This window comes from Ambystoma mexicanum, chromosome 9, assembly GCF_040938575.1.
Source record: "Ambystoma mexicanum isolate Mex_15411 chromosome 9, UKY_AmexF1_1, whole genome shotgun sequence".
Classification (NCBI taxonomy): domain Eukaryota; kingdom Metazoa; phylum Chordata; class Amphibia; order Caudata; family Ambystomatidae; genus Ambystoma; species Ambystoma mexicanum.
The window spans coordinates 613138959-613153987 of NC_090931.1; the positions used below are offsets into that span (position 1 = coordinate 613138959).

At 46.8% G+C, this 15029-nt stretch overlaps 1 protein-coding gene across 1 annotated transcript in view; it reads right to left on the bottom strand.

The window, feature by feature from the left end:
• The window catches only part of TAOK1 (TAO kinase 1), a 1754180-nt gene that overhangs the window by 350143 nt on the left and 1389008 nt on the right, over positions 1-15029 (bottom strand). The window contains exons 15-16 of the mRNA XM_069615276.1: positions 3006-3134; positions 2576-2779 (exon numbers count right to left, since the gene is read on the bottom strand). Of these exons, the coding sequence (XP_069471377.1) occupies positions 2576-2779; positions 3006-3134 (333 nt within the window). The remainder of the gene's footprint in view (positions 1-2575; positions 2780-3005; positions 3135-15029) is intronic.

Consider the following 15029-nt stretch of genomic DNA (forward strand, 5'->3'; position numbering starts at 1 on the left):
AATACCTGATTGACACCAGTCCCACCTCTACACACGGTCCTCCGCCTGCCTTCCCAGGAGGGGCGTCGGCTGGATGTCTGGATTCTCTGGTGCGGCGCCATCTTGTTGAGCTAGCTTCCACGTGCCTGCGTTGTGTTGCTCAGCTCACTGGGTCCCGTCCAGGACTCTTGAGTGTGGATCATGGGGCCTACCCTGTTCCCCAGGCCTAGGCCCGGTAGGGTTATGCCCTCTGCAGATCTGCCGGTAGAACTGCGTAAAGGCGCCCCCTCGGACATGACGCTGGTACTAGGGCGTAGCCCCTCAGGTGAAGACCCGGTAAAAGAACCTTCTGGTCCCTCAGCACCCTCACCGGGAGGATCTGCAAATCCCACAGCCTCTCAGCCGGTAGCTAATACAGCTACAGTACTTGTGCTGCTACGAGGACCTGTGCATTTCCTACCGCGCGGGCGATTCCTTGGAAAGGTGTCTCCTTTGCGGGGTGCACTGGAAAAGAGCGGCCCTACCTTGGGCTTGGATCGATGATAGACAAAGTCCTTTAGGTCCTCTGGAGGCGATCTGTGGAAGAGCTCTCTCCACCTGGCCAGTCTGTTCAACGACCTCGAGGAAAGCACAATGCACGCAGTAACAAACTTGCCAGCCGTGGTCAGGGCCAAGGCACAGTAGGCAGAGGGCGTGGGGGTCTTTAGTCGGGAAGAGTCAGTCGCAGGACATTTACTGAAGTCGACATGCGCCAGGAAGGAGCGTGACGCCTGAAGACCGAGTACTTGAATAATAAAAAGACAAAAAAAAGACAAAGTGAAGAAGTGCTTGGAATTACATGACCGAAGCCAAACCCAGGAGGGCTGGTGAATTCGGCCCGTTCTCATTGACGCAGTAAAGAAGACTGAAGTGTGGAGCCGGAGAGCAGAGTCAGGGCAGCATATGCTCCCTTGGCCGCACCCCTGCGCGCCTCTAAATTTAAAGGGGAAGAACGTTTTTTCTAGTGAAAAAGTTTGCGTCTCGTGTCCCTCACGAGGGACGCCATGAAGTATGGAGGAAAGGGAACGGGACGTAAGAGTATTAGCACATTTCTGAGAATTCTCCCTAACAGGGGGCTAACACTACTTCACACTGGCGATTTAAGTCTGAGACTCTTCAAAACGTAGCGCTCAAAGCAGAAATTAAAGGGGACATACACCTACTTCCACCATAATACACCTGGGGAAACATCATACGGTATGATAGGATATCTCAAGCGTTCAAAGCCTAGATCAGGGGAATGGCGATCGCTAAAGAATTTGGGGTCTTAAAAACAATTAGACGGGAATTGGCCAACTGTGAGCTTCGACTCAAAGTACTTGAAAGCACCTACACATCCAACCCAGAACCTGCTACCGTGGCCAACATACACTTGTCACTAGAACAATTAAGTCCCTTGCACACAGGGAGGTTAGATACTTTACAACACCAACAGCGGCCAGACGATACTGGGAGGGTGAAAGGACCGACAGGATGTTAGCTGGACTGGTACGGGCAGAGACGTACCCCCTTTACGCTGAGCAAATCCTAACTGAACAGGGGGTAAAGCAAGCACTCGGACCAAGAGATCCTAGAAGTGTTTGAGCAATTCTATGCTAAATAGCTTTCCAACATGTTCTGGGCAGATGAGTGTGAGGAACTATACATATCTACCATGCCTGGTACGTCCAGGCCCAAAGACGTATGATGCGAATTTCGTTCCTACCTTGGCAACCTGGAGAAGAACCAACCGGTCTGGGACAACGATGTACCTCCATGTTGATAGGAGGAGGGGACTGGAAGGGGTCTGGCTACGCCGAATACATAAAAAGTACTGTCTGTTGTGCCAATGTAACTAATGTCTACACTCCAATGCTTGTATAACTTGATTGAGGGCATGGGGCGCACTACACTTCCACATGCCTGTAATGCTATACCATGATATGCATATGCCGGTTTGTCTTTGTTCTGCCAAACACAAATTAAACAAAGTAAAAAAAAATAAACCTTAAGTGTTACTTGGCTACTTGTATTTGTTAATTTCATTGCTAGAGCTCTACAGCTCACATTTAACCCTCTTGAGATGAGCCTGGCTGCTCAGTTACACTACCAACTTGTGCAGTACAGCTCTATACCAAAAGGTGGGTTACCTAATACCAAGAGGACAAGTGTTGTGTAGTCTCCCACAGGGTTACTACATCAATTCTTGCCTAACAATAACACATCCAGAAAATAGGTCAAAGTAACGACTGCCACCAGCTTGCTCAGAGGATGCATGGAAAGTAGCCAAAATGCTACTTGGAACAAACAACGGGACATGGAAGATAAATCGTGCCGTAGAAAGTAAAGTACAAAAGGTCATAAAAGGGAGATGAGGGGTTCACTAGTGAACTGACATTGCAAGGTTGGGAAGGGGATTGTCAATGTTAAAAGCCCAAAATGCCAATAGAAACAAGTAAAAAAAAAAAAAAGAAAGGTGCATCACTCAATGAAGCAAATCCTTTTGTTCTGTAATGGACTTTTTACTTTGAGTACTGCTCTACCAGCCATTTCACTTTACTTTCTATTCCAAACTTACCTCCCTGACCAAATCCTGCTCGAGGTTGTGACGGGCAAGCAGCATACGCCTCTTAAAGCGCCGACATTCTAGCTCTAGATACTGTCTCTGGCGCCGCAGCAGGTTGGCCTCTTCCTCTGCCTGAAAGTGCTGAATATTCTCCTTCTGCTTAGAAAGCCATTCCTGCTTCTCTTTCTTTGGAGTACTCTGGTTTTCAGTCAGCTCCTGATGGAGGAAAAAAGGAAGGATGTTCAAATCCTGGTCGAGACAATTGGTTATAAATGCTTATTAGTCCTCTATACATCAAATCCCTCCAATGTGAAACTTTAAATTGAGACAGAGAAATAACTAATTATTTAATCATGTGCATCGCTTTGAATGTTCCCTCTAGTTAGCCTCACCAACATTAGAAATGACAAAATCTAAGCTGTAAAGAAGCTTGAGGACATACCTCCTTAAGCTGCTCTTTGCGCATTTTATATTCTCTCTTCTGTGACTCGAGAAAGCTGTTCAGCTCTTTCTTTTGCTGTGCCTGTATATGCTGCTGAAACTTCTTTTCTTCACTTGTCATTAGCTTTGCCTGAATGAAATAAGGGTGGACAAAGGTGAAATTAGAAAAAAAGCACATTCTCAAGGGCAACTTAAAACAATCTTTTGGGAACCTGTAGCAGCCTATGGTGCCCCAGAAAACATAACTTTGGGAGGGTTCTGAAAGAAAGTTCAAGTAAAAGCCGAGCCATTATGTCCTCCAACTAAGAGCATATGTAAACTACAGTGGATAACGGGGAAATTATATGCTCCATGACAGCAAATATGCACGCACTGTCCTCCTTTTCAATCATTTGCCCACTTCCCCCTTGCTGTTTACCTGCATACCAGTTATCTTTCAAAATTCCAGCTATGAAACAATGTCATGCATGTATATATTCCTTTAACTGCACTACCAGGGCAACGCAGTCAACTGAAGTAATTTACACAATAACAGTTTGTTGGTGAGAGGTAATGATTTTAAAAGCAGTAAGGTCAACCTCCAAATGAAACAAGCCTTCTGCCCCTTGTGAGGAAGGTTTTAGGGAAGATTGTATGCAGTACCCTGTGGGAGACTGCACCAGCCTTGTCCTCTTGGCAATAGTTAACCCAACCTTTGGCATAAGCATGTACTACACAAGTTGGTAGAGTGACTGAGCAGCCAGGCTCATCGCCAACAGGGCCCAATGTGAGCTGTAGGGATGTAAGAGTTTCACAGTGACAAGCATCCAAATAAACACTTACACACAAGGTTTCCTGAATACAAATTATTAATTTATTCATCAGTCAGTTAGAATAAGCCTTCTTCAGAAAGGAGCAATATAAAAGCAACACACAGATACACTTCAAAACTACACACTCCTAGTTTCTAAATCAGTAAATAACCTTTTGGCATGGCCCACAGTCACAACCTACACCCTCAGGTGACTTCAATAGCTAGGGTGCTGGGGACATTAATATCTTACTGTAGCATTTAGAACATTCTTAGGTAGTGGTCAAAGGAAAAGGTTATTAGAACAAACAAGAGAGCACTAATATTCTTAAGCAGGCAAATACTTTTGGATCCCCTAAGCAGAGTCATTCAGTGTAACAGGTTCAGCCAAAGTCAATGGGCAAAAGTCTACATGAGCGTAAGCACCGCTGGTAGATAAGTAGAAAGGTCTATGCATAATGTTTTAGAAGTCTTTGAAGAAAAGAAGAATCAATGTAGGGCCACAAGCTGTTTAGACTTGTGAGTAGAAGATGCAAGCAACTCTACAATAAGAGGTAAGTTCTCTCAGACTTTACAGTGCCTTTAGAATGAAGAAAAAGTGCAGAAGACTCCTGTTCCTATGCAGCTCTGCAGATCTCACTGTTCCTGGGCCTCAGTCATGGGGACAAGAGGGAGTACGTCGGGGGGACTCCTGCACTGCAATGGGTCGGTCACCACTCGCAACCGGCAATCTACAAACAGCTCCCTAAACATGGCTATGACACTGCCCTGCTCAGCCAACATCCAACCCACAATCTTCCTGCTAGACTTTGTACAGCTAAACACGCATCTAACACCATCCAAGACCACAACCTCACACCTGAACAATGGATACATCAATTCGCTAGAAAAACCCACACCCAAAATGCCCTGCCCTACCATCATCAGACACTCTAGACTAGGCAGCAGATTCCCTAAAAGACATATCAAGACTTCACCTAACCGTGACAGCACACAACAACACACTGTACACAACATAGCATTTACTGCTAATAATCCACCTACCAGGCTTAGCTCGCCAGCCAAAAACAGCCAACAACCCTCACAGATCTACACCTCCTCCACTTTGAAAGGAGGCCTTATCAACGCTGGGTCTCTAACTGCACATTCACTTCACATTAATGACCTAGATCTCCTACCCATCAAGGAGACGTGGCTCCACAGCGCCTCAGGCCCCCTCCTATCACTAGCTATCCCAGACCAATACACCATCATTAGACAAGACAGAACCTCATCCAAAGGGGGCGGTGTAGCTATTATTGCTAAACCCTCCCTAGGCCTCAGACAAATTCCTTGCCAAACACTCACCTCTACTATCATTCAAACTACCTCTATCACCGTCCCAAACAATCACATCCCACCTGATCTACAGACCCCTAGGCCAACTCTTCTCCATCAAAGACAACTTATCACTATTACTGACCACTAACACTAAACTCTGCTTGCAAACAATCCTCCTTGGAGACTTCAGCCTGGCTCTATATGACACCAATGATAATAACGCTACGACGATTAGCAACAGCATAACAGACTTGGGTCTCACTCAATGCCTGACACAAACCACCCATTCCAAAGGTAGACAACTAAACTGGATAGCCAATTGCAACTGCAACACTACCATCACAGCAAACTATCCTATCGCCTGTTCTGACCATTACGGTATCCTCTTCTCTATTCCTAGAGATCCTCCCAACCAAGAGAAAGCCCCTCCAAGATTAGCAAGAAACTTGCGTAACATAACAGCCCTCAAACTACTCCCACTTCTTCAAACAATCCTGCATAGCAACACTGCCCTAGAACCTAATGATGGCTCTACCTACCTGGTGAACCTATACAACACCACCATCCTAAATGCCATTGACAAAGTAGCACCGCAGAAGGCTCTTAAAGCCAAACCTGTTGCCCACCTGAACACCTGGTTCACCGCACAACTGATGACACTTCGGAAAAACAAAAAAGCAGCGGAAATAAACTGGAGAAACGCCCCCACGGCCCCTAACAAAGAAAACTTCCAAGAAGCCTCTACCCTATATAAATCGGCTATTTTCTTAGCCAAATCGGACACCTACAACAATTGCATCCAGAATGCCATATCCAACACTAAGGAACTAGTCAGCATTCTTAGAGAGCTGGAATCACCAACACAACCACCCAATACCTGCATCAAGGACACCACTTTGTGCCAAAACATTAAAAAAGCACTATCAGACAAGATTGAGCTCCTACAAAAGAAAATTGAAATGAAAAAAGATAACCCAACTCAAAACCATCTTGTTCACTCATCAGCGACCCCACCCGTTCCCCAACCTATTCAAATTCTCCCCACTCAGCATCAAGGAAGTAGAAGACATAATACTAAGCCTCAAACCATCTAGATGCATGGGCGACATCTGCCCTACTCCCATCATAAAAGAAACAGTGAAGGAGATTGCCCCATTCATCACCCCGCTGATCAACACCTCCTTCAAGGCCAGTGAAATCCCTATTAACATGAAGGACGCATGGATCATGCCACTCCTTAAGAAGCCATCCCTCGATCCCAACAACCCTTCCAACTATAGACCAATCTCCACGTTACCTTCCCCCTGAAGATCATCGACAGAGAAGCCTACCTACAAATCCAACACCATTTGGAAAGCAACAATCTACTAGGGCTATGACAATCCGGATTCCGACCTAGACATGGTACAGAAACTGCCCTCATACATCTAGTGACCCAAATCGAGAACATTAAGGACTCGGGCAACCTTGCCCTCCTTCTCTTACTAGACTCATCAGCGGCGTTTGACCCAGTCGACCACAAAATTCTCTGCAAACACCTCTCCACCACAGCCCACTCCTCCAATGACGCGATTACTTGGATCCAATCATTTCTGAACAATAGAACAACCAGAATATTTGCACCATCAGCCTCTGCACCTCCCTCGACTGTTAAATTTGGGGTCCCACAAGGCTCATGTGTCTCCCCCACACTCTACAATATCTTCACCAAACCTCTATTTGACTAACTCGACCAACTGGGCATATCCTACACTAATTGAATTGACGAAACAAATTCTCATACACATCATAGGCAATCATGACTCTGACTCACAACAACTCAACGACATCTACCTGATCATCCAAGTCTGGATGGCACAACACGGTCTAAGCCTCAATGACGACAAGACTGAACTTCTCCTAGTGGGCACCCAAACAAGACTCAACAAATTGGACATTAAATTCAACACCTTTAATATATACGGCGATGACATCAAAGTATCTAAAGACGTCAAAACATTAGGTATGTACATTGATGCCACCCTCTCCCCAGGTAAACAAATCAACACCACAGCGTCCACCACTGCCTACACTTGTAAGCTTATTAATGCCTGCAGACCATTCTTGACGACAGAAAATTCTATCACGTTGGCCAGAGCAGTGGCACTTACCAAGTTGGACTACTGCAATGCGCTATATCTAGGCACCAGTCAACACAATCTACACAAACTACAAATCTTTCAAAATAATGCGCTCAGAGCAGCCAACAATTTCCCCAGAAAATTGCACATCTCAGATCTAAGACTGAATGTCCATTGGTTATCTATCAACCAAAGAATTAAATTCAAGACTCCCTGCCTAGTACACAAATGTATACACAACCAAGCACCTAAATACCTCTCTGACAAATTCAAACTCAACACTTCTGCTAGACAAACTAGATCCTCCCACTCCAACTTCACCGTACGTAGGTCTAAACTGGAAAAAGCAGGAGGCAGAAGCTTCCCAGTCCTCTCAGCCAAAACTTGGAACACACTACCGCCCAACATCGGGCTGAACCTTCCATTCATACATTCCGCAATGGGGCTAAAACTTAGCTCACTCAGAATGAAAACTAATCCACAACAGCTAAACTTGCTCTAAACACTCTTTTTCCCGATCATGTAATCTTTGTACAGATGTCTGTGTTCTATGCTATGTAAATGTAAATTCTTAGGTAAAATTTGTATAGGTACTCTGCCTTCTGTAATCTACCATGCGTATAATCCTGATGCTCCATGTCTGTAACTGTATATATGCATATCTGTGTCTGTACCTAAAAAATGTGCCCAGTTGCCTCAGGCTCGGTGCGCTATATACATAAATACAAGTGGCACTTCAGTGTTTTAGCTCCTCGTGACTACTGGAAATAGCAACACCGCGGTTCCTGGATGTCGAGATGGACTTTTCCTGGCTTCTGGGGTCCTGCACTCTGTTGAGGGGGATCAGGCTCGGTCAGTCCTGCTTCCTGGGAGTCTGGAGGATCTTCCTGGATCTCTTGGCCAACTTAAAAGCAACGCACACAATCTGGTGTTCCTCTCCCTGGCTATTCGGTTTCCAGCAGCAATTATGTGGAAATGTAGCCAGCTCTGAGAAGATGTCCAGGTGGCTTACTTTGGAGTTGATTGGTCCCACCAACTCAAGCGGAGAAGTCGTCCTTGCAGGGGTTTCTTTGTCGATACGAATTTGGAGCTTCAGCACAGCACAGCAGCAGGGCTTCACCGGGCAAACCAACGGTCCAGGAGTTGCAGTAGGCGTCCTCTTCCAAGTTCTTCTTCGGATTCCTTCGTCCAGTGGTCGTCTCCACCTTCAAGCCAAATAGCTCACCGTTTATGCTGGTTTCTCCCATTCATTGCTGGTTTCTCCCATTCATTTGCAGCCTAGCTGCTACTCGCACAGCAGGGTGGCTGTCTTTCAAGGACAGACAGCCAGCTAATAACCTTTGGGTGTATTCCTTTAACCAATGGGATTAAGCACAGGGAGTTTCGGGCACCCCCCCACTTCCTGCCCTGCCAGACACGCTGGAGGCAGAGGCAGGCTTCACCAGTGAGGCTTCACCAGTGAACCCGCCAAAGACAAAACGAACAAAGGGACCAAGCAGAGTAAATCTCATGGAGGACCTTTACAACAAGAAATGGCGAAAAAAGAACACTGGGCCATTTTGACAACATGGGCACCCATGGGTGCTTTACTGCAGCCCTTGGAAGAAACACACAATGGTATGAAAAGGTAAACTACTGCTACCAGCCATTAATTGTAGAAAGGGTAACATAAAAATGTTACATGAGAAGTAGGCAAAGGGGATACTAAGTAACCCCTCCAGCACCCTATTGTAAGATAGTGTGTGGTGGGTCTAGAAAGTTGCAAATTTAAGTAAAGTCAATTTCACTTCACTGCTCTTGGAAACTGTAATTTAACCAAGAGAAGGTATTCAAACCTTGGGGAAACCTGGAAGACTTCCCTGTGGCACTGCACTGCAGTGCTGTGTGACACCATGTAAAACGATGATGCCTATGGAGTTTGTCAGACTCCACAGCCAAAAGAAACTGTGCAAATCAATGAAAAAATACACGAGAGAGTGGGAAAACTGTCTCACTCTCTCCAGGATAAAAATTAAAAGTTTGAAAGTCCAGCAAAACGAGCTTGGGTCTCTAAGGTAGAAGGATATTAGCACATTTCTGAGAATTCACCCTAACAGAAGGCATCAGTAGGTGCTGCGAATATGTTCAAGCATTTTTATCAATAACTGTCTGCATTGCATTACAGCACTTTCTTCCTGCACATTTACAACTTGCAACACTGCAAACTCAAATGCATTTTTGCTTGAAAATTGACCTAACACATGGAATGCCATAAACCACAAATCAACAGAATATTGTGTTCATACCCTGTGAAATTTCATCAATTCTGTGATTCCACGAATTTGAAAAGGGAGGGTTCATTACAGGCACCCAAAACAAACAATCTCTTCTCCCCTTAAAGATGGCTTTAGGAACATTTAATATATGTAAACCACAAAATATTCAGTCGGGAATGTAAGGAAAGATGTTCTTTTTGCTGCCTTCCGCCAATAAACTTCAATGGAACACTATCTTTCTGCTATTGTCTGCTTGCACACTTTTATGGGGAAACACTTTAGTCCTTAAAACTATCACTACTGAGAGACCCCGTCTCCCCTGGTGGCGCACTAGTATTTTTAAAGCTTCACACACCACCTGAAAGGCAATTGTGTTAGAATGCTTTTCACTTTTATCCTTTGTAAGTTTGTGGTTACAAACACAAGGTGTCCAGGAGGGGCGCTTGGCAGCAGATATTTTTCAACAGTGGTTTTGATATTTTACTTGTGCACTTTAGCATGTTACTGCATAATGCCATTTAGAGTACCATATACTCTAAAACGGACGTGCCACTAGATTTTCTCCTGGCCATAGTGTGTTTTGGCTGCCTGGCTGCCCTCTTGTTCCAGAAATGCCATATGTGAAAATCCCTTTCTCAGGTATAATTCTTGCTTTCTCTGGGAACGTGGTGGTCTGTGTTTGTGGTCGATGTGGGAGCTGAGACTGTCTGGACCCAGTGCGCATTTGAGCCAGAGTGTGCCTGTTGCTGGGCAGATGTGTTGGCCAGAGAGTTTCCATGATTGGACAGCCCCGGCTAGTGTTAATGGTGCATATCCTTACCATTGGTAAACCTGGGCAACTCTAGTCCAAATCAATCCCTCTTGTGCATCCTCTCCTTAAGAAGCCCCCTGCTGTTCCCCCCTCTGCGGCTAGCTATAGTCTGATCTCCATCATTCCATTCCTGGGAAAACTCTTGGAAAAGCTGGCCATTTCCCAGCTAAACCTTCACACAATCACAGAAACTGCTCTCCTGAACATCCGTGAAGACATGCTCGCTAACCTTGATTCTAACTTTCCTTCTGTCCTCATTCCCCTCGATCTTTCTTATGCTTTAAAAAAAAAAAATATAGTTTTTATTAACATTTTTTAAGGTTATTACAACAAACATGTAATTTCAATTTGATACCATTCCCAGAAAAAACGTTCAGACAATAACACCCTCCCCCCCCACCCACCTCTAGCCAGTGAACAGGTGCCGATTTCAAACTTGTCTTGCAGGGACTCATTGTGCAATATTTAAGTTCGGGCTGCCAAGTAGAGTAGTGCGCACATAGTCTTGGGCTCAACCTAGCAGCACCCCGTGAGGGGGCGCGTGCCTCGTACAACGGATGCCTATGACGTCCCCAAATTCCTCCTGGCTCAGAACCCAAACAGGCCAACAGATCAAGGGCTTACCCCTCAGGTCTGCCGCTCGTACTTTTAAAAAAAGGGCAGCCAGAGTTCCTCAATGTTAGATCTGGATTCATCCATGACATGGGTCGAAAATTCCATATCGTATATCGTCTGAACCTTCGCAGCCCATTTCCTCTCATTAGGCATGTGCAGATTCCTCCACTTCTGGGCCAAGCAGCTCCTGGCTGCCACGAGCATGACCTGTAACATGTGGCCCTGGGTGTCCTCCTGGTCATCACCCACCTTGATGCCAAATAGATGCAACCAGGGACAGAGGGGCCTAGAAACACCATCCACCCCCCTGATCCAGGATAGGACCTCTCCCCAATATGACTGTACCCTCGGGCAAGACCACCACATGTGCATGTAATCCCCTAATAGGGATGGGGAAGGCCAGGTTGTGAGCCATCTGTAGTAACCCCCCTTCTTCCAGACAGACCACAGAACGCCCAATACCGGGTGGTCCAGAACCCGCCTGGGGATGTGTGTTCTAGGGACCCACAACCACTCGTCGAGCGTGACCGGGGCGAGTAGCTTATTGTCCAGTGCTACCCATTGCTTATCTGACCCAGGGTTGAAATGGTCGACCAAAATCATCAGCTGGGAGGCCCTGTAATATGTGTCAAAATCTGGGAATCCCACCCCTCCGTCTTCCTTGGGCCTCGTTAGGACGTCGTAGGAAATCCTATGTTTTTTCCCCCCCAGAGGAACCTGAGCAGGGTGCGTTTCATTGACTGCGAGGAACGCGGCGGGGACCTGAGTGGGGAGCATCTGGAAGAGAAGAACAAGTTAATTCTTACCTGGAAACGTTCTTTCGACGGGATGTTCCTCCAATGTATTCCTCATCTTTGATAATACGTTTCCAGCTTGCTGGCCTCGGAAATTTTTTCTGTAGAGAGCGCTGCGCGTCGACGTCCGCCGAGTCGATGTCCCTCGACGGCCACCGTATCAGCGCCGACGTCACCATGCCCATAAATAGACACGCGCTGCGTCAGTTGCTCAGTTCCGTTTTGTAGTATAAGAAAAGACATGTCTGAATCGGTTAGTAACCTTGAAGGAGCGAAAGCTGCAACCACAAGGGAAGTTTTCACTGCAGGGATGGATGGGAGGGGCGATAAGGAATACGTCGGAGGAACATCCTGTCGAAAGAACGTTACCAGGTAAGAAGTAACTTGTTCTTCGAAGGGATTGTGTCCTCCAAAATATTCCTTATCTTTGATAGACTCCCATAGCAGTGGTATGTAATTGGAGGAGGGAGTGATAGTGTTATGTATCCCTTTAGGGATGGATCAAGTGTAATACGGCCTTGCCAAATCTGGTCTCTTGAGCAGTGGAGGAATCCAGATTGTAAAATTTTGTGAATGTATGTGCGGACGACCATGTGGCAGCCGCACATATGTCCCGGACCGGTACCCCTCTCTGGAGAGCCGAAGAAGCTGCGATACCCCTGGTTGAATGAGCCCTGAGGTTTTGTGGTGGCTCTTTCCCTGCTAGTCTACAACATTCCAGGATGACCAAGATAATCCACCTGGAGATGGTTTGTTTTGGTATGGGTAGTCCCAACTTGTGACCTGAGCATCCTACAAACAGCTGGTCTACTTGCCTGACCCTAGCCATTCTGCTGATGTAAAAACTTTGAGCTCCCCTTGGGTCCAGCCTATGTAGCCTTTCCTCCTCTTTCCCCGGATGGGGAGGAGGGTAGAATGAAGGCAAGGTAATTTTCTGAGTAATATGGAATTCAGAAACCACCTTTGGGAGAAAATTAGGCTTCACATGAAGGACAACCTTGTCCTTGTGGAAAATTGTATGTGCGGGTTTACAGGAGAGAGCTTGTAGCTCACTCACCCTCCTAGCAGATGTTAGTGCTACAAGTAGGACAGTTTTAAGTGTGAGAAATCTCAATGCGCAAGAGTGGAGTGGCTCGAATGGAGTGCCCATTAAGAAGTTTAAGACTAAATTTTTTTTTTTTTTTTAAAATGTATTTATTGGTTTTAACAGATTAACAAAAACAAGTATACATCGCTTGAGTATCAGACGAATAATCAGAAAGTAACGTAACCCTCCCACCCCCACCCCCCCAACTCAAGACCAAGTAAACATTGTTGTCCCATTACGATAGGCCAGATTGATGGCTAGGGAAGTCCGATCCATCCGAGGCATCGTCAGAGTTATTAGGATGCAGAAGTGGCTCAGTCAAGGCCACCCAGCGTTGTAGTTCTCCGCTGGAGTCTAGCCTTTGTTCAAGGATTGCCGTTTCCCACGCGCCAGTCTCCGCCGTTATCCATTTAGTCAGGTCCCCCCACCACAATGCCTCATGCGGGGCCCTAGGGCTCTTCCATCCCATGGCTATGCGCCTCTTCGCAGTTATGTAGATCAAGTCTTTGAGCTTGTTCAGAGGTTTGTTTTTGTGGTTGCGTTTGCATCTGCCCAGGATGCATACTGCGGGGCAGTTCACCTCTAGCTCGATGTCTGCGTCCGCCACCCTCCCCTGAACCTGTGTCCAGAAGTGGCGTATCTCCGGGCAGCCCCAGAACATATGCGTCATACCCGCCTTCGGCTCCCTACATTTGGGGCATAGCTGGACCTCGGCTCCCCTGAAATTAGATATAGCCTCTGGTGTTAGGTAGGCTCTGTTAGTGATGTACAGTTGAATGAGTTGCAATCGGGCATTCCTGGAGACTTTTTTATGGTAGTGGGTTATTTTCTCCCATTCGGCATCCGTGAAGTCTAAGCCAAATTCGATTTCCCATTTTGCTCTACATTTAAGCTCGGTGTTAGTCGTGCCCTGGAGCAGGGTTTCGTACAATCGCGAGGTTTCATGGCCGCCCTCGGCTGTGTTCAATAGTGTTTCTATGACCGTATTTTCCGTCATGGGGGTGGTAGCCTCCGGCCATCTGACCCTAATGGCGTGTATCACTGCCCCATGGAGCAAAAATTGGCCAGCGGGTAATCCCGTAGTTTCAGCGAGATCAGGAAAGGGCATGATCTCTTCATCCCGCATTAAGTCTCCCAGGGTGGCCACTCCGTAAGGTTCCCATTGGGTGCGTGATTCGTGAAAGCCCCATGGCTGATGAGCCATAATTGCTGCTATAGGGATTTGAGGTGAGAAAGGATCAGCTGGCCCCACAGTTTTGCACGCTCTGTTCCAGAGCTTTATTCCAAGTCTAATTAAGTATGGAAGGGGCTGTGTGAATCTGCCCTGTGCCCACAGTAGGTCCCTCAGGAGGAGGTAGGGTAATGCAGGTTGGAGGAGCCGAGTGTCCGAGGAGGTCTCATCGGCCATCCATCGCATCACTTGCCTTAGCTGGCTCGCCAGGTAGTACAATTCGAAATTAGGGACCTTAACTCCTCCCCTCTCGTAAGGTCTTTGGAGTGTGTCCAGCGCCACCCTGTGTCTGCCCTCCTGCCAAAGGAACCGTCTGCATAGTTTGTTTATGTTTTTAAAGAAGGAGGGGGGGATATTGTAGGGAACGTTTGTAAAGTTATATAGTAGGCGGGGGAGAGCAACCATTTTGAGTAGACCGGCCCTACCGGCCATCGAGAGCGGAAGCTTACCCCAGAATTCCATAGATTTTTCTAGAGCGTCTTTGGCTCTCACCGTATTAAGTGTATGTTCCGTGAATGGGTCCCGGTGTATGGTGATTCCCAGGTATCTAAAGGAGGTCGCTTGCCATTCTAGATCTAGGGAGGGGAGGGATCCAGGGCCATCTTTATGTAGGGCGGCAAGCGGGTAGAGGCAGGACTTATCTTTGTTAATACGGATACCCGTGTATCTACTGAATCCGTCCAGTGTTTCTAGGATGTAGGGCAGGAGGTGTTCAGGGTTATGTAAGAACAATAGCGTATCATCCGCATACATAGAGACGAGGTGGGTCACTCCGTCGATTACAATACCCCCATCTCCGTATTCCTGCCTAAGGTACGTGGCTACGGGTTCGGTGGCGATGATGTATAGCATCGGGGAGAGTGGGCAGCCCTGGCGAGTGCCTCTATGTAACGCCCATTTGTTTGAGAAGGTCCTGTTCGTGCGCACCCTAGCGGTGGGGTTGGTGTAGACTAGCCGGGTCCATTTCAGGAAGGCAGGTCCTATCCCCATTTTAGCCATAGT